The sequence below is a fragment of the Harmonia axyridis genome, chromosome 2, assembly GCF_914767665.1.
Source record: "Harmonia axyridis chromosome 2, icHarAxyr1.1, whole genome shotgun sequence".
Taxonomy (NCBI): Eukaryota; Metazoa; Arthropoda; class Insecta; order Coleoptera; family Coccinellidae; genus Harmonia; species Harmonia axyridis.
Genome location: NC_059502.1, coordinates 25,253,321 through 25,279,348, shown reverse-complemented (window position 1 = coordinate 25,279,348; position 26,028 = coordinate 25,253,321). Strand labels below are relative to the sequence as shown.

Here is a 26,028-nt window from a genome sequence, read left to right as displayed (position 1 = left end):
TAGAGAATTTAATTGTCTACAACTTTGAAAATGAACGTTCTGGTAGAAAACTCCTTAGTTAAGAAGTTATGAGCAAAAAACTGAAAAAGTCCGAAAATGTTGAGGTTCTTCGGCCCTTCTCTTGTTACCACTGGATCCTCGTGTTGGATAACTCCACAGAGTCATGCCACAGCACCCCCGAACAACCTGTAGAAGTTTCATTAAGTTCGGAATTTTTTTCCAGGTAAAATGTATTCATCTACTGGACTAATGATGTGAACTGAAAATAAGAATTCAACAGCCTGTATCTCGAAAACTAAGCATTTGTGGATCCATGCATTAGGACTTTTTTTCTTGAAATTATCTGAGAAATCTCTCATTTTCGTTTACCCCAACCTGCAATTCAGGAACACGAAGTTTATTGATTACAAGTCCGTTCGTGTATGTACGCCCATGTAAGTTGACCTTGACGGCAGTCTGTCTCTGTCTTTTCCTAGGATCCAAAGTACATAAAACTCGCATCTTATTATGGAAGGCCACTTTTTACCGGGCTATGCCGTGGATAAGCAGTGTGAGATAAATCGAACTCAAAACAACACGAAGCGTTTATCGAAAAGTAGTAATTGTTTCGGTTTATTTCGAAAATGGGCAGCGGTGCAATAATATCGCTCTTGGTGTTAGTAGTCAGTATCCCCATCGGTATCAAATTTGTCAGCTTTTTCGATGTTCCGCCGGTACCAAAATTGGAGGAGACTTGGTGGGGCCCTGGAACCAAGGGCTCAGAAGATGTCGGAATAAGACCTTTCAAAATCACCGTACCTGATGAGGTAAGAAAATTCATGTATTTTTTTCTTTTAGAAGAGATGTGTTTTCGATAATCGATTTTGCCATGTTTTTTTTTCGTTCATTAAGGACAGAAGACAAAATATACTTTCATTTGTATTAATTCTTTCATCCAAAAAATGTAAATCTCTTTACTAATGTACCAATTTTTCACCATAATTTGATCCCCCCTTTAACTTTGGTACTAAAAGAGGTACAAAAAAATGTTTTCTACGAAAGTTTCACGAAATCGACTAGTGTGGAACACCCTGTATATTTTTCTATATTTGACTAGTTCTTTTTCCGCTGATTTCTGATTATTATCACAATACTGTTGTTTTCATAGTTGAAAAATGTATTATATTTTGTACCTATATCGTCGGTTTACTGTCATAACAAGATAAGTACATTTTTTATAATTTTTGCGTTAAGTGCTTAACAAATTTTCCTGATTTCTGGCATTAATTATGTTCACAGCATCATAATCAATGCAACTTGTTCACTTATTGAAAGGTTTTCATTCATTAAGTTGTTTTATTAGAGACAGAAACTTTCAAACCTCATTTATACAACATAAACAAAAAACAAAATGTTACTTATCTTGTTTTGGCAGTAAGCTGACGATTTATGGTAAATTTAGAATCAAAATTGACAATTGCTTTTGAAGGTACTGGAAGCTTTGTGATCACTTTTGGGATGAAAAAAAAATTTTTGTTTTGAGTCTCTCTATCGGCCCTGGTAACAACCATGACTTTTACGATTCTATTCCGATTTTAATATAATTTGGTATGAGTATTCAATTGGTCTCATACGAATTTCTGCTTTTTCTAGAATATACCTATGTGAAAACGTGAAATTTCTGATGATTTATCTCAGTTCTGCTTGTGTCATCTCGATGAAATTTGTTTAGCATATTCAGATTAAGTCAAAAATGATTCCAAAGGAATTTTAGCCTATCCGGATATAGGTTATACATCTTAATTATCTCGTATCTGCTTGGCGTAGCTTTCGTCGAAATCCATAAGAATTTCAAAAACTCAAGAAATCAGATTTTGAAATTGTAATTCCAGGAAAACACTGAATTAAATGATTTTTACAGAGCAGTCAAAGCGTCGCTTGTCCTGAATTTTTGATTATCTGAATGTAAAGAATGGAAGTGCTTCCCAAGCAGATAGCAGTTATGATTGCTAGAACAAATCGCATACATGGTATGATATGAAACATCCAAGACAAAATGAACTAGGTATAATGAATCATTGTATAAAAACGGCAGTGTTTATCGGAACTTTATCAAACTAAGACTTTAATTGGCCTGTTTTTAACTTGCGATGAATAGAAATTACTGCACTCAAAATCAGTTTTTAGGGCGTTTGTGCTTAGCAACAAGAATTGTTGATTATTTTTATTTTGAAGTCGTCAAAGATTTCAGTTTGATTGGAAATTGAAACTCTTTTCCGTTTTCGATAACTTAAATGTGTTTTTCAACTCCTCCAGGCTCTTGACAATGTCTGCTTGACAGTTCAACATTAGGATTCTTGTTAGTTAAGTCTATACCCTCTCAAGTTTAGTTCAGTAAACGTTCATTAAATATTTAGATATTCACTCGATGAAAAAATATTATTTATACAACATTTTTAAATACTTAACAAAAATCTGGCTAATTCCAATTTTTTTTTTTGAAGAGGCAGATATATGGCCAGACTACTCTTCAAGAAGGGAAATACCTGTGAGCTCAGTAGCTATCGACCTATTAGTATTTTATCTAGTTTTTCTAAGGTATTTGAGAAGGTTTTTACCGTCAGTCTCATTAGTTTTTTTTCGAAAATTTAATGTTCTTGCTGATGGTCAGCATGGTTTCACGAAAGATAGAGGTACCGAGACTGCTAAACTGCTATATTTGAGTCGCTAAATTCTGTTCTTTTTGGCGCTTGGGAATGATGAAGTTCCACTGGCTTTGATGTTCGATTTTGCCAAGGCTTTTCGGCTTTTGATTCCATCGAGCATAGAACCTTATTGTCTAGACTGGAGTTATGTAGGATTAGGGATATCTCTTTGAAATTTGTTGAGAGCTACTTAAGCAATCTACGTCAGAGGTTTGCCCTCGCTCTAGATGGTGCAGTACACTTCTCTGGGGAACGATCTCTTACTAGGGGCGTATATGCATATATTTTTTCCTTATCAGACTTACCATTATGTAGGTATCCTTTTTTTATTATTATTGCAAGCTTTTTTTATTGATTCTAGACTTTTTGGATGTACTTTAAATGGATAAATATACATAAATCCTAAAAAGCGTACGTTTTCAACGATTGTGGGGGTCGGGGAGACCGTCCTAGCCTTTGATTTTACTAACGTAACTTTTATGAATAAGGATGTTTTTGTTCTCTAATCCACCCGCTCTTAGAGTTGAATATTCCCGGTATGCCGAAGAAGTCTACTTCAGATCTTCAAAATATTTTTTATATTATCTGAAATGAAGTAGATTATAATTTCACATTTATTTTGGAAATCACCATGTATATCTGAAACCAATATAATTTAAACATTTAAACGCCTAATCTACATTCAGTTGAGGTCTTCTATCTCCTCAGATCGATACAAATTTTCAACAAATTTTTTTTTCAACTAGTAAAAAAATTCTCCCGGAATTTTACATGATCCTTCATTATAACATAACTTATTTCCTTTAACATTAATTATACCTATGTGAATAGTTTTGCCAACTAATTGTCCATCAATGAATATGGGAACACTCGACTTAAAATTCTAAAAAAAACAATGGTTCGAACTACACGCGCGAACATAAACAATTAAATTTTGCACAGTGTAACTTATCACCATTTAATAACATATCATATCTATGAAATTATCTCATATGTATGATATAATATACATTCGGTATAAAAACACTCCAAAGTTAACAAAATGGATTATTATTTTAATTAATTGAATTCTACAATGCGAGATTTGATTGTAAGGAATAGAAATATTGAGAAAATTTTACTTTGCAGAAAAAAATTGAATATGTTTAGGCATTATGATGGATTCAGGAAACGGAGATATCGAAAAATGAATTCTTGAAATGGTTTTAATGATTTTTAGGCCGTGGATGAATTAGACCGTGAAGCTAGGAAGAGAGCTGCAGTATAGCAACCTTTGTTCAACTTTCTTACACTTAGTTCTTATAGTTTTCCGAGAAAATTTTGGAGATATGTGAAAACGTGAAATTGCTGGTGATTTCTAAATATTTTGCTCTGCTTGTCTCATCCCGATGAAATTTTTTGAGTATATGTATTCAGATTGAGTTAAAAGTGATTCCAACAGAATTTAAGCTCTTCTGGATATAGGTTACATCCTGATTATCTCGTATCTGCTTGGCGTAGCTTTCGTCGAAATTCATAAGAATTTCAAAAACTCAAGAAATCAGATTTTGAAATTGTAATTTCAGGAAAATACTGAATGAAATGATTTTTACAGCGAAGTCAAAGCTTCGCTAGTTCTGAATTTTTGAATATCTGAATGTAAGTTTGAAAGTGCTTCCCAAGCAGATAGCAGTTATGATTGTTAAAACAAATCACATACATGGTATGATATGAAACATCCAAGACAAAAGGAACTATAATGAATCATTGTGTAAAATCGGCAGTATTTATCGGAACTTTATCAAACTGAGACTTTAATTGGCCTGTTTTTAACTTGCGATGAATAGAAATTACTGTAGTCTAAACCGAGCGATCTTCTAATGGGTTATGATTAATCTGATAGTTCTGAATTTTTGAATATCTGAATGTAAGATTGAAAGTGCTTCCCAAGCAGATAGCAGTTATGATTGCTTGAACAAATCGCATACGTGATATGATATGAAACATCCAAGACAAAAGGAACTATAATGAACCATTGTGTAAAATCGGCAGTATTTATCGGAACTTTATCAATCTGAGACTTTAATTGGCCTGTTTTTAACTTGCGATGAATAGAAATTACTGTAGTCTAAACCGAGCGATCTCCTAATGGGTTATGATTAATCTGATAGTTCTGAATTTTTGAATATCTGAATGTAAGATTGAAAGTGCTTCCCAAGCAGATAGCAGTTATGATTGCTTGAACAAATCGCATACGTGATATGATATGAAACATCCAAGACAAAAGGAACTATAATGAATCATTGTATAAAATCTTTAGTGTTTATCGGAACTTTAGTTTTATTTTTAACTCATGTTTGGAATTTAAACTGTAAATATTCCTGTTTTCCATTTAGTTTCATTGATTCCGAAGGTGAAAATAATAAACTTTAATCGGTTGCATTAAAGTCTCAATTTACTTGCTCATTGCATAAAAGTACCTAATGAATTATATAACCATCTCTGAAAAGTAAGTACCAATAATTGGTGAATTGAATAGGAAATATTATCGTTTTCAAATCATCCAAACATTTTTTGTACAGTTTCAGGGATTGATTGAACCTCTCGCCTAGAATTCATCACAATGTCTGTATTTTAGAAATTTGAACAGGGAATGGTCTCAAACTTTAAGGTTAGATTTATTAATGACGGAGCCCTCCTCAAATTCAATTCTGTCATTTTTGTCCGATAACTTTTGAATGGGAGGACCTAGAAATTTCAAGCTTAGGTTTGTATCTCGAATGAAGCAATTAGTTAATGTGCAAAATCCGACCAGGTCTTCAATAAACCTGGATATTCAAAATTTGTGTTTTTGTAGAGTCAAAAACTTTTATTTTAATTTTCGATCGAGATAAAAATTTTCATTTGGATATACAGGGTGATTCACCGGGATGGCCTATCAGACGTTTATGAAAAATTAATCATAACCTTGAGCTGAAAATTTGCATATTGGGGTTTGAGGCAATGATCTTTTTCCCTAAAATATTTTCAGATCTCTATAACTTCCAGTTATACCGGAAACAGATTACTACTTCCATATTTCAAATGGCGCACCCAGTGTATTATTGCATCATTAGATATCTTTTTGACAACAAATTTGGAAATATGCCATACCTTAGGTAGAAACTCAACGGTTCATGAGTTAATGGGATTCTTATGAAAAAAATGGTGGCGATGAGGACTCACATTTGTTTTGATTTTTTCATTAGAAAAAGCTCTTTTCGAATTTTTTTTTTCTTCTTCGATGATGCAAATAGTTACATAGTAGTATAAGACTATTTGCGGTTGGAACCAAAAATGTACAGGGTTTTCATAAGAAGATCATGAACTTGGAAAACTCAAATTCATCAAAACTCAAGATTTTCAAATGAGAACCTATATTTTTTATTATTTTAGTCGATTCTACGTACAAAAATAGTGGGGGTTACTTAAGCAATCCCTATACCTAAAATGAATAGTAATTGTTATCGAGGAAGGACTTTTAATGAGAAAAAACCGCAATTTAAACTGTGTGGCGTAGTCTGTGACTTCCGGAAAAAAACAGAAAAACTAAAATTGTAGTAGTCTGTTTCCGGCAAGTTATAGAGATCTGAAAATATTTCAGGGAGAAAGTTAATTGTCCCAAATCCCAATATGCAAATTTTCAGCTCAAAATTATGAATAGTTTTCCATAAACTGACAATTTAAAGCCTCGTGCAAAATTTCATGGTGATCACAAAACCAGACCATAGAAAGTTCAAGATGAACATCGAACAAAAATTACCCAATATTCCCGTGATCACAAAAACAACGGTGTTGAGATTTATGAAATAACAATTTCAAGCTCCGTGCAAGATTTCGAGTTGAACCATTGAAATTCGAGATGATATTTGGAGAATGAAGACCTAATACTGATCCGATCCGGTTGAGATTTCGAGTGTCCATATAGACTATAGAGTAATCATTTCAAGATTCGTGCAAAATTTCGTGTAGATAGCGACATCAGAACAATAAAAAATTAAAGCAGAATATTAAAAAAACCTAATAATTTCGTTTTCAACAAATACGTCTCAGTTGAGATTTTCCAAGTAAATATAAAATAATAACCGAAAGTGTTATATTCGAATAACAATCTAAGATATAATAATAATAATAAAATTTATTTAGCACCCGGCTAGTACAAAAAATAGAAAATCAACAAAACAATAATATAATCATTCACATTTCTCTGAAGTGGCCATTCAATCTTCTGCAGAATGCACCCAAAGATGGTGCCTTCTTAATTTCCTCTGGAAGACCATTATACAAACGAACACCCTCATAGAACAAGGACTTCTGTAAAGAAGTTGTTCTCACTGTGCCAATATTGCCAATAGATGCCAATAGATTAAAAGGATTAGTTTTGAATTCAAATATCTTCTCTCAAACTTCGCCTCAACCTATTCTAATTTTTATATAATTTATTGTTACAGGTAATTTCAGATCTGAATATAAGACTACGAAACACCAGGGCACTGGTACCACCTCTTGAGAACGCAAAACATTCCTATGGTATCACATCCACTCTCACGAAGAATGTTTTGGACTTTTGGCTCAACAAGTACAGCTGGAAGAAAAGGGAGCAATTTCTGAATCAGTACCCGCAGTTCAAAACGAAAATACAAGGTCTAGATATCCATTTTCTGCATGTAAAACCGAAAGACTCGAAGGGATTAAAAGTTTATCCACTTCTGCTTATCCACGGCTGGCCCGGTTCAGTGAGGGAATTTTACGAAATCATTCCTCACCTCACTACACCTCAAAAAGGTCGTAAGGTCGTCTTCGAAGTGATTGCTCCATCAATACCAGGTAGATAACAGGTCAATTGAAAAGTCCCCGGTCTACCATAGTACAACACATTTTTTTGTCAGAATTCGATTTTATTATTCAACATAGTTGCCTTCGAGGGCGATACAGCGATTATAGCGATCTTCCAACATTTCGATACCATTTTTGTAGTACGATTTGTCTTTCGCTTCAAAATAGTTTCGGCGATTACATCTTCATTGGCGCTAAATTTCTTTCGATCAATCATTCTTTCGTGATCTGAGAACAGGAAAAAGTCGCTGGGGGCTAGATCTGGCGAATACGGTGGATGCAAAAGCAATTCGAAGCCCAATTGGACCTTTAAACGATCCAATGGCAATAACGCTATATAATAATCGCTGTTGATGGTCTGGTCCTTTTGGAGGCAATCAATGAATATTATACCTTGCGCATCACATAATACTGATGCCGTAACCTTGCCAGCTGACTGTTGTGTTTTTCCTCGGTTTGGATTCGGTTCATCGTGTGCAATCCACTCAGCTGACTGTCGATTAGACTCCGGAGTGAAATAATGGAGCCATGTTTCATTCATTGTTCAGGTTTATTGCACTTAAACAGCTTCATACAGTTGTCAGAATCATTAACACGTTGTTGCATTTGATCGCATTTTGGACATAGCTTTCTCATGTACAAATATTCAAGATTGATTTGATGTACACGTTCAGATGATATATTCACAATATCTGCTGTCTCGGTCAACATCACTTCACGCGGTCATTCAAAATTATTTTGTGAACTTTTTTGATTTTTTCGTCGATGACAGCCTTTTTTCGGCGTCCATTGCGTTCGCCGTCTTCGGTGCTCATTACATCACGTTTAAACTTAGCATACCAATCAATGATGGTTGATTTTCCTGGTGCAGCCAAGATTTTGCTTCAACTGTATTGTCCCTTCCAAAAGGACACGAAATTCTTTTTTTTCCATAATTTTTCAAATAACAAACGTAGCTACACTCACAACGCAATATCTCACAAACTAATGGCCGGATTGCTGTCAAATTTTGATACGTATCGTTCGAAGGTTGGTACTAACTAAAAATCATATGAATTTAATACTAGCACCGCCATCTGTGCATCAGACCGTGGACTTTTCAATTGGCCTAATAGCTTAGTAATATACCATATTTGTCGTGAAGGCGGGACTTTTGAATTCCGATACATTTATTATCTCTGCAACTAAAATTCATGCCAATAACTCAACTGTTCGAAGAATTCTGTTGAAATAATTCTCATTGAGATGTAATCAAAATTTTAAAATAAAATTGTATGTAAATACAGGATGACAGATTCCTCGAATCATTTTAAGAAAAAAGTCCTATAAACATGGGCCCGCTTTGTTTTCGAGATACAGGGTGTTAAAGTTTGTACGAGAAAACTTTTTACGTCGTGAAAGATTTTGAAGGATTGATGAACTTGAACCTGTGATGTATATGATTTTTTTTTTCGTTTTATGCACTGTTGATGCCCTAATTGAGGCTCTCAGGGCCGCCGCCAGGACCGGCAAACCGGACATTTTGCCGGGGCGCAAAGTCAGTTAATAAAACAAGGCATACTTTTTGACACAAAATGTTTTCTTAGTAGTAAAATAATATAATTCCCAAGAACCAATTTTATAAAATTAAATAGGTGCTCTCAACTATAGATATAAAAATACAAATACAGTCGAACCTCTATAACTCGAACCTCTATAACTCGAACCCCTCTTCAACTCGTACTCTCTGAGCGTTCCCTTCACATTCTCGAAAATTCCCTGTATTTCGACCTCTATAACTCGAATTTCTATAACTCGAACACCTCTTCAACTCGAACTCAATGATGCGTCCGTTCAGAGTAAAGATCTCTTTAAGTCGAACATTCGAAAACAATCAAATCGGAGTTTTGGCTTCTTGCCACAAGGTGTCAGCGTAGCTGGCTGAGATGCTCGCGTTACCGACATTTTAGGGTATTCCCCCAACCAAGTGTGAAATACCGCGAATGAAACATCATAACAATAACACCAATCTGATTCTGGAATGAAATATGTTTGGAGTTGGTGAGATGTCGAAGCCGCGTAAACTGAAGTCTTTAACGATCGGAAAGAAGTTAGAAATTTTAAAAAAAGTGGAAAATCGTGTCAACAGAAAAATCATTTGCCAAGAATATGATATTCCGAAAAGTACATTATGCACTATAATAAAAAACAAAGATACAATAGCTAAGTTTGGTGCAGAAGTGAATAACCCTTGTGTAGTGAAGCGAAATAAGCCTAAGAAGAAAGTGAACACTGCATTGATCAAGTGGTTCGAAGCTTCAAGAAAAGCAAATTTGCCAATCTCAGGGCCCATTTTGCAACAGAAGGCATTAGATTTTTCCAGAAAATTGGGAGATGAAAATTTCAAGGCTAGCTCGGGATGGCTTGAAAAATTCAAAAAAAGGTAATGATTCTTATTGTTTCTGTTCGATACATGAGTACATGTTTATTTTTCCCGTTTTAGACATGGTGTATTGCAAAAAAAAGCGTGTGGGGAAAGTGCTGCTGTTAATCAAGAAGAGTGTGATAACTGGATTCGAGATGTTCTTCCTACAATTTTAGCTCCTTACGAAGCTGACGATATTTTCAACGCAGATGAGACTGGGTTGTTCTTCAAATGCTTACCAGATAAAACCTTAACTTTCAAAAATGAAAAATGTTACGGAGGCAAATTATCCAAGGAAAGGGTGACTCTTTTATTAGCAGCAAATATGAGTGGCAGTGAGAAATTGAAACCTGTAATAATAGGGAAAAGCGCAAAGCCACGATGTTTCGCAGGAGTGAAATGTTTACCCCTTACTTATTACAGTAACAAAAAGGCCTGGATGACGAGTGAGATATTTGAAAAGTGGTTGTTGAATCTAGACAAACATTTCCAACTTCAAAATCGTAGAGTTCTATTACTGATTGACAACTGCCCTGCTCATCCAAATATCGATCATCGATTGAAGGCAATAAAGTTGATTTTTTTTCCACCCAATACGACATCAAAATTACAGCCTCTTGATCAGGGAATTATAAAAAGTTTCAAATTTCATTATAAACGCAGGATCTTACAAACAGTACTAGATGGATTTGAGTCCAATGGCACTATCCCCAAAATTGATCTCTTGGATTGCATTCATACGTCGGCGGCAGTGTGGAGAGTAGATTTAACCCAGGAGACTATTCAAAACTGCTTCAGAAAGGCTGGTTTTGGGACACATAACTTCTATGACTATGAAGACGAACTGCCGCTATCAGAATTGAAAAAAATTATGACCAGTGAACAAAAGGTAGCTTTAGATCTCCAAGAGTCTGTTTTTAAATGTTTGGAGGTATTGAATGCTGATGATAAGGTTTCTTTGGAGGAATATATAAATGTGGACGTGGATCTTATAACAAGTGAAAATCCTTCAGAGGATGAGATCTTGGAATATGTGAACAATAAACAAGAAGACTTGGAAAATTTTTCAGAGACCATACCTGAAGATGACGATGAAGATGACAGTGTAGGAGCTGCAAGACAAAAGCCTTCTGACGCTGAAGTTGCTAAAGCAATTGAAACCATTCGGCTTGCGTTTTCAATGAATGAGGCTGCAACTGATGACGATTTAACTCTCATATTCGAAATAAGCAAGAAATTTGAAGCCTATCGTCTAAACAATAAAACATTTAGGCAAACTTTAATAACTGATTTTTTTTAATTCGTTATTGTTTTAAGATCATATTCTAGTTTGGATGATTCAAGTTATCAGAAATGAATTTTAGTTTGTTATATTATTATTATGAGGTAATAAATTTTTTTTGGAAAGTATGTGTTGGATATTTCTCTAAGTTGAACTCTCCATAACTCGAACTTTTTTCGCTTTCCCTTCAAGTTTGAGTTATAGAGGTTCGACTGTATGTACTAAAATGCGCCTTTAAGAACTACGTTTTTTATTTCATTAAAAAGACGATTTCATATTAAATTGGAAAGATTCCTGAAACTAATAACAGAGGCTCATTCAAAAATATTCACAAAAATAAGGCAAAGCAGGGCGGCGAAATTTTATTTTGCCGGGGCGCCAAAATGTCTGGCGGCGGCCCTGGAGGACCTGATGAAGTTTATTCATAAAAATAAACGAAACGTTGGCTGAAAATTAGCTATTTAAATCTGTCCTCATCCGACAATCCTCTCATAAAATATAAATAATGAAAAATGGTCAAAAACCTTTTTTTTATATGTATAATAATCTCATATTTCTATGGTTCCAACTGTCGATGAGCACAGAAAAATAGAGCTTTCTATATAACAAGAGGAGTGTTCTTCCGTCAATTTAATTATTTCTTTGCTTTCACTAATTCAAACAAAATTCGAAAAAATCGTATAAATTAAGTATCTTTCAAAATGAAAACGACACAATATAAAATAATAAAAAAATCACTAAGCCAGATGAAAGCTGTCTGAGGAGTCGAAATAATAAAAATGTGAAGTATAATATTTAATGTCAGTCAATAATCTATTCTATTTTTTTATACAACCGGCATTCTTTTTTTGTCATTCTTTTTTATTGATTCAAATGTAAGGCTCACCTCTTTATTAGGTTTTATAGATTTCTCCACCAAATTTCATCTCAGACTTCTTAAGACTACAAAACAGTCTCTGAAATTATTCAAAGGCATTTCTTGTGCATTGGAAAATTCAGAAAGTTAACTCACGAACTCATACAGACAACACCTATTATGCCTTGTAGTATTTATTTCATAACTGAATCATTCCGGAAAAAGTCGAGTCTTTTGATTTGTATTACTGAGTAATGTAATTCTTTGAAGGATATGGTTTCTCTGAGGCTGCTGTTCGACCAGGATTAGGAGCTGTTCAAGTGGCTGTCATATTCAAGAACTTGATGAATAGATTGAAACTCAATCACTACTATGTCCAAGGAGGTGACTGGGGATCTATCATTGCCAACCACATAGCCACTTTATACCCTCAAAATGTCATTGGGTTACATTCAAACTTATGCTTCAACGACATGCCCATTGGCTATTTGAAGAAGGCCGTTTATAGTTTGAAACCTTCGTTGATTGTGGAGAAAAAATATGAACACCTTGTATATCCAATGAGCACAATATATGGCAATCTTATATTGGAAAGTGGCTATATGCATATACAGGCTACTAAACCTGATACCCTCGGTGAGTACCTATTAATGAAACTTATGAAATAGAATATGATCGAAGGAGGAATTTTAGGAAATTCACATTATTGACCGCCTCGGCTTTGCACGTTTAGTCAGGCAACCCAAAATACATCCTTCGAATGTCAAATTGTACTCTATGATTTTCGCTCTCTCATTTTGAGGGAGTAAATGAAGATATTTTGAAATCTTTCTTTGTGATGTCCGTCCTTTGTGAAACAAATCTCGTCAGATGATAAGAGAGCGAAGTAAATCTTATTATTTCGTGCATGTTATTGAAGTGACCATCGACAAAATTTTATATGTTATAAAATATCAACTGATATTCTCTTGAGTCGGCTCACTTTAATTCAAATATGAAAATTAATTATTACAGATTCTCATAACTTCTAAACGAAAATGACCTATGTACAGGGTGGGCAAATAAGCGAGGTAAGCGGCTATATCTCAGGATCCTCTCATCGTAGAGACTTGCGGTAAAAATTTATAACACTAACTACAAGAAAACACACTGGAAATTGTTTTGGAGTTCATACATCTACCGCTAGGGGGCATAATAGCTATCATCGAGTGGAAAAATGAATTTCACTCGAAAATGTTTCATATAAAGTTGAAGAAAAAAAATCATCACTGTAATCCTTGGAAAATTCTCTATCTTTTTGAATTGTCACTTTCGATTTTACGACATCAAATAAGGGTAGGTGGAAGGGAGAAATATGACTGATTGTAATGCCTGTAACTTCAGTTTGGCTCAACATTTTTGAGCAAATTAGATCTCGTCTAAAAGATAATATCTTGATGATTGAGGACATAATATGCAAATGATAAATTTGTTTTTGCAGTTTTCGATAGGGGGCGCTAAGTCATAAGTTCATTGTTTTGTTCATTTTACTCCGAAATTTCAAATGTAATGATAGGATTTTCTTAACAGAAACATAAGTTCTATCAAATTTGCATGAAAAAACCTGAAGGTCGCAAGGCGATAGTTTCAGGCGTTCTGGAAATTTGATGGGATTTCTGTTTATGTCAGAACTTAAAGACACAATTTGGTTTTTCGCCGAGCATCAGTTGAAGAATATCTTCTTTCGGCCATAACTTCAGAACGCCTGAAACTATCACTTTGCGACCTGCAGGTTTTTTCATGCAAATTTGATGGAATTTCTGTTTCTGTTAAGAAAATCCTATCATTACATTTGAAATTTCGAAGTAAAATGAACAAAACAATGAACTTATGACTGAGCGCCCCCTAACGAAAGCAGCAAAAACAAATTCATCATGAGTATATTTTGACCTCAATCAACAAGATCAGACTAAATCTAATTTGCTCAAAAATGTTGAGCCAAACTGAAGTTACAGGCAAATTCATTTTTCTACTCGACGATAGCTATTTGCCCACACTGTACATGGAAAAAATGTTCAGAATGAACTTGTAGAACACACTATAATTATGTTCTCTAAGAGGGTAATGAACGACTGTTAAAAAGCTCCTGAATTCAAGCCAGTCTCTCAATTTTTATAATACTCGACTAAAATGACGACATATCGATGTTTCCTTTGCAGGCACAGCTTTAAGTGACTCACCAGCAGGATTAGCCTCCTATATTCTAGAGAAATTCATAACTTGGACGAATCCAAAATATAAAGAACGCGAAGATGGAGGTTTGACAGAAAAATATAAAATGGAGGATCTTCTTGACAACATCATGATTTACTGGATCACTGGCACTATAACAACATCTATGAGATTATATTCAGAATCTTTCAGTACTGCACAGACCTCTTTACAGTTAGCAAAGTAAGTCTCTACAAAAATTTTTAACTAAAGGATCTATTTTTAGAAGTTTAGTTTTCAAATTGGCAACGCTGTTTCTAGTTGACTCAAGATTTGTGGTCAATACGTTTTATCCATGGATATACTTGATCTGAACAATACTTGCAAATTGGTAAATTTATTTTTGAAATCATGGTTCTGCTCAACCTTTCGACCGCTATGTATCCATTATACGGTCGATATAGTCGTTCATCCAATTAAACGCACAATAATTGATAATCTGCATTCATAAAGGCACCTGCTGAGCGTTTAAACTAATTCTTCTTTTTGTTTAAAGACTGGAATTTAATTTCCTACTCCTCTACTATAATTTTCCCCCTTTTGCATGTCGCTATTTTCCTCTATTTGGTTATTTGAAATAGGTACGTCCTCTTGTCTGTCTTTTTTGTTGCAATTTGTATTATCTTTCTCAATTTTTTATTCTCGTGTGCTATTAGCGTCTCTATTATCTTCTATAATTGTTTTTTACCATTTCTTCAATAGTTTCAATTTTCAATTCTTTTCTTATTTATTGTTTGCTAATATACGAGGGCGTTTTGATAAGTCAGCGACTTTCCGAATAAAACAAATTTTTTTCGACAAAGAAACATTTTATTTTTCTACATGTAGGCTTGGTTAATCGATCGTCTAGAGGTATGATTCGATTACCTGGCCTTCCGTCTTCTTCTCCGTGACTTTGTCGGATTTGTAATAATTAAACTCTTTTGAATTATTTACATCTATTTACAAAGCCACACTTATACAGTACAAACTCAGTATTGAGAAGACCTTAATTACGTATTAATTACAAGTTTCTCACTACGGTACTGAATTTCGTCTTACTTGAGTGTTAATTACACGAAGCGTCTTCGAATATCACGTCTTCGTCTTTAATTCTAGTTTCGGTCGTCTCGTCTTTAACTCGTTCGCGACTCTTCTTAATCTATTCCGCGAACCGTCTTTACGTCGTACGTCTTAAGTTGACCGACCGAACTTGCTCTTAACTCGTCTTAAAATTAACAATTAACTTGAACTGTCTACTCGACTCGAACTTGAACTCTCTACCAGCTGGAATTTACTGACCTCCCCTGAATATCAACTTCCCTTCTTCCGACTTGGCCACACCCTTAACATCACCCCGATATCGGGGGAAAGTACCAAGTACCTCCCCTAATCCAATAAAAGTTTTGCCGTACCGGCCACAAAGCTCTTCGCGGATTCCTAGGAATCGAATATTCTCGAAGGACTAGAACCTGATACACAGATGTGACACATCTGGTACAACCGTCTTGTTTTCGATCTTTCCTAACCCCAGTAAATCTTCTAAGATTTACAATCGAGTAATCGACCCGACATGTCTTCGACATCTCGAAAAATTATCATTTCCTTTCTAAGTTATATACAAAAGCGATTCGTTCCCTGATTCATTGAAACTGCCATGCCCTCGACACTTGAAGAAACTGATAGGTCTCCAAGCATCCTGTTGACCATCTCAATTATTTACAGGGAACAATAACTGGATCCTACATACATAATCACCTTTTAGCTCGATACATTCAGTCCAGCGTTTTCCAATTTTTTTATTCCCTTCAAATAATAGGTTTTCTTCAGGCTCTCAAAATAGGCGTTTGTTTCGGTAATGACTTTTTCATTCGACTCGAATCTCTTACCGTCCAGCCTTTTCTTGAGGTTTGGAAACAGAAAATAGTCGCAGGGGGCTAAATCTGGAGAATAAGCTGAATGAGGTAGCAGTTCGTAGCGCAATTCGTGGATTTTGGCCAACGAATTTACGTTTCGTAAATCGGTGTATAATCGAATATTGTCTATGCTCTTGTGATATTATAACTGATAATCTGTGTTAGGGTAACGCGGTTACGAGATATTTCGGTATTCCAATCCGATCAAAAGTTCTCTTCATTGTTGTTTTAATTTTCGTCGCAAGGAATACTACGCTGCCTAAAGTAGGTACATATGATTTATTTCTCGTCTCAGATTTCTTGATTTCACTTCCAGGATTCCCGTTCCAGTTCCTTCTGGTTGTTCCAGATTCATCCACGATATACTCTATACACCCACAGGGCTGTTAGAAGATAAATATCCGAAGTTGCTGCATGTGACTGATCACGAGGCTGGCCATTTTGCAGCTTTTGAAGTACCTGAAGTACTGGCGCAGGATATTTACGATTTCAGCGAAAAAGTGTTGTCATTAGCGTTGAATAAGTGACCTAGTTGGTGCTTCAGGTTCATAGAAAATATTGTAATTTTATTCCGATGATTGTTTCAGCGAAATTCGAACTATCGTATTTATCCGCAGGATTTTTGACAGCGTTTTTCGGTCTAATTGCCTCCCTTCGGCGTGAATGTATGGAGCTTCGATAATTCAAACAAACCACACAAACACAACGATAACGGAAATGATTGAATTATTGAGTAGTATCTTTAGAGAACAGATCTCTGCAGAGCTGCCGTCATTCCAAATTTCTGTTGGTCATTTAGATCTAACGTCTTCCGAAACTACGACTCAGCATAATTTTTATTATGCTGAGGTTTCGTACATTCATACCGAAGGTGGGAGGTAGCTCTGTGCATTAATATTTCTATGGATCATTGAAATAGTTTCCGATGTTCGAATATGTGGCTTATTAAGCATAAATTACAGTTCTCCAAAAGCTCTTAATCATCCGGAATATAGCGTCAATGTTTTATATGAGTCTAGAGCAGCCCAAGACAATATCAAATTCTTCAAATAAATTTTGATTTTCCTTCAACCGACTTTTTATTGGAATTTTGATTTCTCAGATAGAGCTGCAGATTTTTCATTTATCCACATATTTCAAAAATACATACTCATACCATTATTAACGTTATAAACAAAAAACAATACTAAAACATAATGATTGATAAATTATGACAATTATTGACAAAACATACTGAAAAACAATGATTGACAAATTTGTAATATCAAAACTGACTTCTCGAAAGACTTCAGAGATCTGCATAATATACATTGATATCTCACAGATCGATAGAGAAGATATTTAATACGAGGAACAGAATTAAAATCCCATTGCTTAAATGAAGTGGCCATTTGAACTATGTCTTCAAAAACATGTCCATCTTGAGTCTTAATAACTGAGACGATCATAAAGTCCGCCCACACATTGACATCACCGCTGCTAAGTCGAATTCTTTTATTCTCATATCTTCTTATTTTACAAGCCTCTTGTGCAATTTTTTTTAGCCAAGTTACCCCACAAAAAAAAGGAAATTGTGTTAAATCCGGTGACCTTGCTGGTAGGGGCTCTAGAGCAAATGAGGATAAGTTTTATTCGCTGCTAAAATCAAATTTCTTTGAAATCGTCATTTAAGTACCGGATGAGGACATCTTGTAATACCTGTAAATATTTTTCCCTTTTTAGTTTCCATCAATTACAACCAATACTACAATATTATTGAGTTGAACCAATTTTGGTTTATTATTGGAAAAGATAAACCAAAACTGGTCCAATAGTGGACTTCAGTTAACTCGAAACACCACGGGACCAAGATTTTTCGTCAAGTTACATATAATTCGACATAGGCGTAGTTCGTGTTATACAGGTCATTCTTGATTAAATTCGACTAACAGAGGTAATGAGATATAGAGGTAAATCAAATGAAAATTCAACTTATAGAGGTGAAGAATAGTGATATTTGTTCCCTATAACAGGACTAGATCATATCTGATGAATTAATTGACAATAGAAAATTTCAGTTCAAATTTCAGTTACTTCACCGAACTGAAATCGAATTGAGTTCAACTCGGTCGACGGCGGAAGTCGAAGTCGATGCTATGAGTCTTCACTCGATGCGGTGAACGCATCGCGTTATTCGAGTTGGATCCGGTTGCGGCCGACTCGAGTCAATACGTTCTATTAGTGTGACGTCACACACCGCCACTTTTGGTTCTCCTGTCAGTGTTCGGAATCCAAATAAATAAATTGTCATTCAAATTAGTACGGTATCCCGGTATCGTTGAAGGAATGGACTAGTTTTAATTATTTTGTTAAGGATTAATTCTAAAAATTTAAGTAAAATGAAACAAAAATGTGGAAGAATCATTGAAATATCTCTAGAAATGAAAAAGTTATGGGACTTTGAAGTTGCGCTTGAAAGAATAATTTCATAGTACGTGTAAGTGTCGTGACGTCACACTCTAGACGACTGGTATTCGCAGAGTGCTTACGAATTCATTGGTGTACAATCACTTGTGCCGTTCGTGTTGTGTTTTGTTCGTTACACGATGGCTGAAATAACTTACTATATACATATAAATTACTTTTTTCTCTTTTCACTTTTTACTCCTCACATAAATATGTTTTGCCATTGATAGACTTCAACAACCAGTACTCAACTACAAACTGTTTATGAAACGTTTTTTGAATAAATCATCGTTATAAGTTGAACCATGATGAAGCAAACTCAGAAGTAGATACTTTCTTGAAAAGTTTAACTCCTTTTATTTCTGTACTGACATAAGATGGATTTGAAGAAAAAAACTCCATCACTGCGAATATATCTATTTTAGGCAAATTGTCACTTTGTCCTTTCACGAAGCCTTCTTCCATTATGATGACATAAAAACAAAACTCGAGTTAAAACTACACTGTACAACTACAAACGGCGCGAGTGCCTTGGCGCGGCTAAGTATTTAAACGTAATTTATGGTGTAGCGATCACAAGCAAGAGCGGTGACGTCACAGACCAAAGACGTTCCGCGCTAAAATACGTAAATTTAAATAATCTATTTCTCAGTCATTTATTGATGGATTTTCAAAATTTTTTCACTGATTTATCAGTTTTGCTCTATATTTTAATTCTATCGTGTCAAATATAGTATTATCAACATCACTAAACTAGTCCATTGGCTAATTTTCATAAATAAGAGTATTTGAGTAACGATTTCAGTATTAATTGATAGACAGAAGGAACGAGGTTAATACCAATAAGTTTGAATCCTGTATCATTCCCCAGATTTTGTAAAAAGCCGTGTTTACTAGTTGAACTTCAAGTTCGAACTTACTGGCATTATCGTTCCTTCTGTCTATCAATTAATAGTAAAATCGTTCCTTAAATAATCTTATTTATCAAAATAAGTCAATTTCTTCAACGACAACGTACTAATTTGAATGACAATTTGTTTGTTTGGATTCCGAACAATGACAGGAGAACTAAAATGGCGGTGTGTGACGTCATCACTAATAGAGCGTCTTCGACTTTCAAATCGAGTTGGCCATCGATTCAACTCGAGTAGATCGAGTTAAGAATTACACGATCCGTCACTAGATACTATAATTGTCAGTTTTTTTTTATACGCATCTATCGGGAAAAGACTGAGCTTATAACGCCCTTTCAAGCGCCCCGAGATGAATTTAGAAGAAATCGGTTTGTGCGTGTCTTAAACTGCTGTAAGTTGTAACCAAGGGGGAATACATCTTGAGGTAGGGTATTCCATAGCCTTGCAGTTCGGTAAAGAAAAGCCTTCTGATACACCGATGTCCTAGCTGTAGAAAGATGCACGACAAACTGGTGACTATTATCGGCTAGCCTTGTTCGTCGATCGAGTTATGTTCTATTGACGTATTATTGGAAACTATATTCAGTAGTCATCTTTTTATCGACACAAGTAAAGTTGAAAATATACAGTTTGAAAAATTGCCTGTGAATTTGAAAGGTGGTAGACAACAGTTCATATTACAAGGTTTGGTAGCTTATTAGCAGAGCCACCGCCAGGACATAGCGGACATTTTACCGGGGCGCAATGTCGGTTAGTGAAACAAGACATATTTTTTGACACAAAATATTTTCTTAGAAAAAATTCCATTCTTTGTGGTAAATTTCATTGAAATATAAAGTAGAGGCGGCAGAAACGCTAGAATGGGCTCTGGGCCACGATTGTTCAATATTAATTTTAAGCATTCAGCTCAGATTCTGTTAGGGCGGCAAAATGGGTCTCTGCCTAAAGGACGGCAGTTTGGCTAGTTACAGTCCTGATAGGCGCTCTCAACTATAGTTTTGTAGTATAATGTAATGTTGGGTAGGCTGATTGGTCCTTATTTTTCGATCGGAAAGGGAATCACAAAACACCATTATTTGAACGTATGAAATAATATGCAATCTTACCTTTCATACATTGCCTGCTAGGCGTTAGGTATACTATAGAATGCCTAGGCAATGTATGAAATGAAAAATATTTCATACATTGACTGACCTTTTCAGACAGTCTATACCTAGAATGCATTATTGCATTGTATAGAATGCTAGATTATACATATTGCCGGTAACATATGTATTCTATCTAACTCCGAGAACGACATCAGGTTTCCTCTTTGGAAACAAAAAAAATCTGTTAGGAAAAAGGATGCTGAATTCCCATATAGGAGGAGTATTTTTTTATTATAGATTTTGTTACAAACGGAATTGTTGTTTAGGGGTATTATTTATTCATCAAAAGTTATGTTATAATTGTTACGAAAAGTGTATCTATGGCCGTGAAGTTAGCACCACAGCGGAATGCGAGGTTTTTCTACTAGTATCCTTGGTATACAAACGAATATTTCGGCGTTACAAATAGTTACTTACGAGTAAATAACGAATGAAAAAAAATCATTTTCGAAAAAGAGGGTGCTCACTCCACGGACACGTTCACTTTACGTAGTTTTAATTTCTGCCACATGGACGTTGATTTTGATTATAATGGGTCTGAGGTTTCTTGATTTTTCTTCCAGGGTTCCCGTGTCTGCCTTTTAAGGCTGTTCCAGGTTCAGCCACGATATACTCTACACTCCTGTTGGAAGATACATAGGTACTGCATTCATTGATCATGAAGTTGGCTATTTCGAAGATTTCGAAGTACCTCAAGTATCGGTGCAGCCTATGTACGACTTCGGCGAAAATGTATTTTCTTCACTGTTGAACAAGTGATTCAGATGGTGCTACGGATTCATAAAAAACATAGTGAAGTTATTCCGATGATTGTTTCAGAAAAATTCGAACTATCGTATATTTATCCGCAAGATTTATGCATTTTTTGGCCTAATTGTCTCCCTTTGGCGTGAATGTATGAAGTAGCAGTTCTAAACAGATATGCGTGTCGACAATCATAAAACATTAACATACAACACATACAACATTAAACAAAACAAAATGAAACCTCAACACCTATCTGCAAAGAATTGTAATGTAGTATCTGTAGAGAGTAGATCTCTGCAGAGCTGCCGTCGTTCCAAATTCTTGTTGTTCATCTAGATCTTGGCTCTTCAGGAACTACAACTCAGCATTTGCTGAGGCCTCGTACATTCACACCCGAGGTGGGAGGTAGCTCTGTGCATTAATATTTTTATGGATCATTCAAATAGTTTCCGATGTTCGAATATTAGCTCATGAAGAATAAATTACAGTTTTCCAATAATTCTTAATCATCCGGAATATAGCGTCAATGTTTTTATATGAGTCCAGAGCAGTTCAAGACAAGAAACAATTCTGAACATCAAATAAATATTGATTTTCCTCCAACCGACTTTTTATTGGAATTCTAGTTTCTCAGGCAGAGCTGCAGAGTTTTCATTAATTCACGTATTTCGGTACTCACTTAATATACAAAAATTATTACAGTACGGACATACTATACAGGGTTAGAACTATTTAGAGGGGCACTACAGGGATATCGGAAACCGTTAATAATACAGGGTAGCTTGAATTACAAAAAAGTTGCGTTATTTAGGGATTAGTGTGTTGGTGTAAACAGATCCATAATATATCCAATAATTCCCGAGATATCTTATAACTCGTTCGTTTCTGGAGATAACTTTACGAAATTCGGTTTGTAGCCTTTTTCCATAATGAAGAGATTCTAATGGGATTGTTAGATTTGTTTCCCATTGTTTCAGAGACGCAATAGTCAATTTTTCTTCTAATGGACGCCATATTGGTTCGCCTTATGAGGTGATGAAGAAAAAATTTACGAATTCAACAATGTATCACACTCCACAAAAATATCGAGTCTAGCCACGCAAATTTGAATTTTCTTTTTATTTTTTTGTTTAATTAGTAGGCTGGTGCCAGAATTGTCAAATGATTTGTTACTTTGTTCAGTTGTTATGTGAAACCATCACTTAAATTTTGTGAAAACCTAACTCCTAGTTGATGAGTAACGCCCTATTAATTATATAATCATGCTAATACCAACACTCTATGTAGCCTACAACTGACAATGTCTGGAGAAATTGTTCAACATAATTTAAAAAACTCAAGTGATAGTTTCACATAACAACTGACAACGAAGTTATTTGGAATTTCGAAGGGTAAATCAAAAACATCCTCCGTCTTCTTTATGGATGAGGAATTAATACTTTTTGGGCAAAAATTAACAACAAAACTACTAAAACACTTTGAAATGTGTCGGATACTAATGATATTCTCGAGATAAATTACACCTTGCCCTTTCACTCTATTTTCGTTGATATTTCATTATCGATGGATATTTTGAAGCGAAATTTAAGGGGTCAGATAGTACTCGATACGATCTTCAAAAACACCCCTCATCCCTATACAAAATCAGGGGGATGTGCTCACCCCAGTTAGAGAGTTGAAGTTACGGGGATGAAAAAAGCGGAAAAGTTGTTCCCCATCGAATCAAAAATTAACGGGTACGAGCGATTTTCCACATTTTCATCAGTCGGAAAATCAAGGTGTTAAGTTTTCGTTGGACCGCCCTGCATGATACTTGAGTAGGTGTTTTTGTGAGATTTCATTCAAAGGAGCCGTATTTAAAAATGCCTCACACTACAGAAATCTATTGGTAGAAAAGAATTGTCTCACATTTTCATGAATTGGACAAGCTGATTTCAAGAGATAGAAATCATCAGTGAAGAAAAATTTGAGTAGAGTAGGCGTGGCTCCTACTCCGCTTCGTAAATAGGGACCCAGGAGTAGATGAACTACAAAGTTGCCAAAGACATGATACTTCTTCCTAATGACCTATAATAAAATTTCTCTAGAAAATTATTGTTTTATTTTTGATGTAACACTACCACAGTAACGATACCTATACATCACGGTCTTAGCCAGGGGGGTTTTTGGGGGTTCAAACACCCCCCACCCCTCCCGAAATGTTTAAGATGAAAAAATTCATTAAAATGAAACATAAAGTTAACAGGAGTATACATATATTCGTAACTAAATTGTAATGAGATTTTCTATTTCCTATCAATACTAAACATGCATTGTGGACTCCACAATTTAACGAATTTTATTCGATCTAATTCAACTTACTACATCAGATCGTTCACTTTTTTTTTTTCAAAATCTCGAAAATATTTTTTTAATGGAATTTGTAAAAAGTGAACGAAATTATAACTCTCAGTTTAATTCATTTGTAATCTGAAATCTGAATGAAATTACCTCTACGTAATCGAGTCAATTTGTGTTCACATGTGCCCCTCAAGGGAAAGTTCGTGACGGAACATTAAAAAAAAATTAATCTTCTGGCGTTTTCTTCCATCAAGTTTTTGTCCGATAAATCTGGCTCAAACGATAGTTCAAAATTGGCGTATTTTATCTATCTCTGCTAAAGCCCAGTTGATGGGGTAGTTTTAATTTATTCGATTTATTTTTCTTGTTTCTGGGGTACAGAATTCGAATCTGAGGTTCTCCACCAAAAAATCATGGTCAAACATTGAAAAAACAATGCAAAAAAGGTGAAAATTTTCATTTTTTGCCGGTTTTCTGCATTTAAACTCTAAAGATATGAATTTGAATTTGAGTACTCTGTTGTATAAATACTACGACGGTATTTATTTCCTGAATATATGCATAGGAATCGATGTGAAGAAATAAACTAAATTTCAAAAGTGATTTTGAAAATTCTTTTTTTCTTAAAACATACTTGAGAAATAAAACTAGTAAAAATAGACTGAATGAGTTGGCTCTCATGAAATTGATATATTTAAAAAAAAAAACAGATGACTTTTTCATAATATGTAAATAAAATCAAATGTTCTTGTTCTTTTTTGTTTTTTATATGGTTAGATATATATTTTATAATGAATATGATTAGATATGGACACTTCATAAAATTCGGTTTGTAGCCATTATCCAATATAGAGATTCTAATAGTGTCCTCAGATTTTTTTGTTTTCCATTGTTTCAGAGACACGATTGTCAATTTTTTTTCCTATGGACGCTATATTGGTACTTCTTATGGGATGATGAAGAAAAAAATTACGAATTCCACGATGTATCACACTTAACAAAAATATCGATGCATTTGCATAGATTTATCCATGCAAATTTGAACTTCTTTTTTATTGTTTTGTTCAAGTAGTAGGCTGGTGCCAGAATGGTCAAATGACTTCGTTCAGTTTTTACGTGAAATCTTCACTTGAGTTTTGTGAAAATCTGAATCCTGTTTGATAAGTAACGTCCTATTAATTACATAATCATGCTGATACCAACATTCTACATAGCGTACAACTGGCAATCTCTGTAGAAATTGTTCTTCATAATTTAAAAAACTCAAGTGACGGTTTCACATAACAACTGTCAACAGAATTATTTGACATTTCGTCTAAGGTTATCTAGAGCTTAATTTCAAGTCGCACCTATTTCATTGTGTATTGTCAAAATACCTTCCGAACGAACTCATAGGAACTTATAACAATGAATGAAAACTATATTTTTCTGTAATATTTTGTATTTTTTCTTCCAGGATTCCCGTGCCTGTCCCGTCAGGCTGCTCCAGGTTCATCCACGATATACTCTATACACCCACAGCTCTGTTGGAAGATAAATATCCGCAGTTACTGCATGTAACTGATCACGAGGCTGGTCATTTTGCAGCTTTCGAAGTACCTGAAGTACTGGCGCAGGATATTTACGATTTCAGCGAAAAAGTGTTGTCGTCAACGATGAATAAGTGATCTTGTTAATGCTTCAGGTTCATAGAAAACATTCCGATGATGATGATGAACAATTTTTAACTATTGTATTTATCCGCAGGATTTCTTAGTTTCAGGTCCAATTGTCCCCCTTCGGCGTGAATGATGGATGAGCAATAATTCTCAAACATAAATAAATAAGAATTATTGCTGTAGTGTCTGTATAGATAAATCACTGCAGAGCTACCGTCACAAATTCAAATTTTTTTGAGTACACATCTTCTTATTAATATAAAAAAAACGGTTTTGTCTAGGTTTAATCTATACAGAAACTACAATCAGCACCAGCAGATTTGTCCACCATCATACCATAGGTGGAAGGTAGCTCTGTGCATTAATATTTCGGCTTTTAATCAAAAAGTTTACAATTTTCGAATTGTGGCTTATTGAAAATGAAAATTACAGCTGTAGATCAAATCCTCTCTATCATCCGGAATACCAAGGGAATGTTTTCTAAAAATTTGGGGCAAACTACTAGATTGTTATGAAATTGTGAACAATTTTGAATAAACATTTTCCTCTAA

The 26,028-nt window shown here is 34.8% G+C and overlaps 2 protein-coding genes across 4 annotated transcripts; both read left to right on the top strand.

Moving 5' to 3' along the window:
- Positions 1-226: 226 nt before the first annotated feature.
- On the top strand, positions 227-26,028 carry LOC123673865 (juvenile hormone epoxide hydrolase 1-like). Of its 3 annotated transcripts, none has more exons than XM_045608588.1 (5): positions 227-806; positions 7,154-7,529; positions 12,351-12,716; positions 14,279-14,513; positions 16,542-17,296. In XM_045608588.1, the coding sequence occupies exons 1-5, from the start codon at positions 624-626 to the stop codon at positions 16,750-16,752; spliced, it is 1,371 nt and encodes a 456-aa protein (XP_045464544.1). In that variant the 5' UTR covers positions 227-623; the 3' UTR covers positions 16,753-17,296. The 3 variants fall into 3 exon arrangements, with proteins under 3 accessions (XP_045464544.1, XP_045464546.1, XP_045464545.1); XM_045608590.1 differs by lacking the exon at positions 16,542-17,296 and adding an exon at positions 21,296-22,082 and having other exon boundaries at positions 497-806; XM_045608589.1 differs by lacking the exon at positions 16,542-17,296 and adding an exon at positions 25,276-26,028 and having other exon boundaries at positions 510-806.
- Positions 9,195-11,352, top strand: LOC123673864 (tigger transposable element-derived protein 4-like). Its single transcript, XM_045608587.1, has 2 exons — positions 9,195-9,960; positions 10,021-11,352. Exons 1-2 carry the CDS (start codon positions 9,566-9,568, stop codon positions 11,240-11,242), a joined length of 1,617 nt encoding a protein of 538 aa, XP_045464543.1. The 5' UTR covers positions 9,195-9,565; the 3' UTR covers positions 11,243-11,352.

Bases quoted from the DNA above. Each gene is read 5' to 3' on its own strand.
- LOC123673865 (XM_045608589.1), top strand. From the start codon at position 624: ATGGGCAGCGGTGCAATAATATCGCTCTTGGTGTTAGTAGTCAGTATC. The intron at 807-7,153 runs GTAAGAAAATTC...TTATTGTTACAG, and splicing joins AAATCACCGTACCTGATGAG to GTAATTTCAGATCTGAATAT. The intron at 7,530-12,350 runs GTAGATAACAGG...AATTCTTTGAAG, and splicing joins GATTGCTCCATCAATACCAG to GATATGGTTTCTCTGAGGCT.
- LOC123673864 (XM_045608587.1), top strand. From the start codon at position 9,566: ATGTTTGGAGTTGGTGAGATGTCGAAGCCGCGTAAACTGAAGTCTTTA. The intron at 9,961-10,020 runs GTAATGATTCTT...TTCCCGTTTTAG, and splicing joins CTTGAAAAATTCAAAAAAAG to ACATGGTGTATTGCAAAAAA.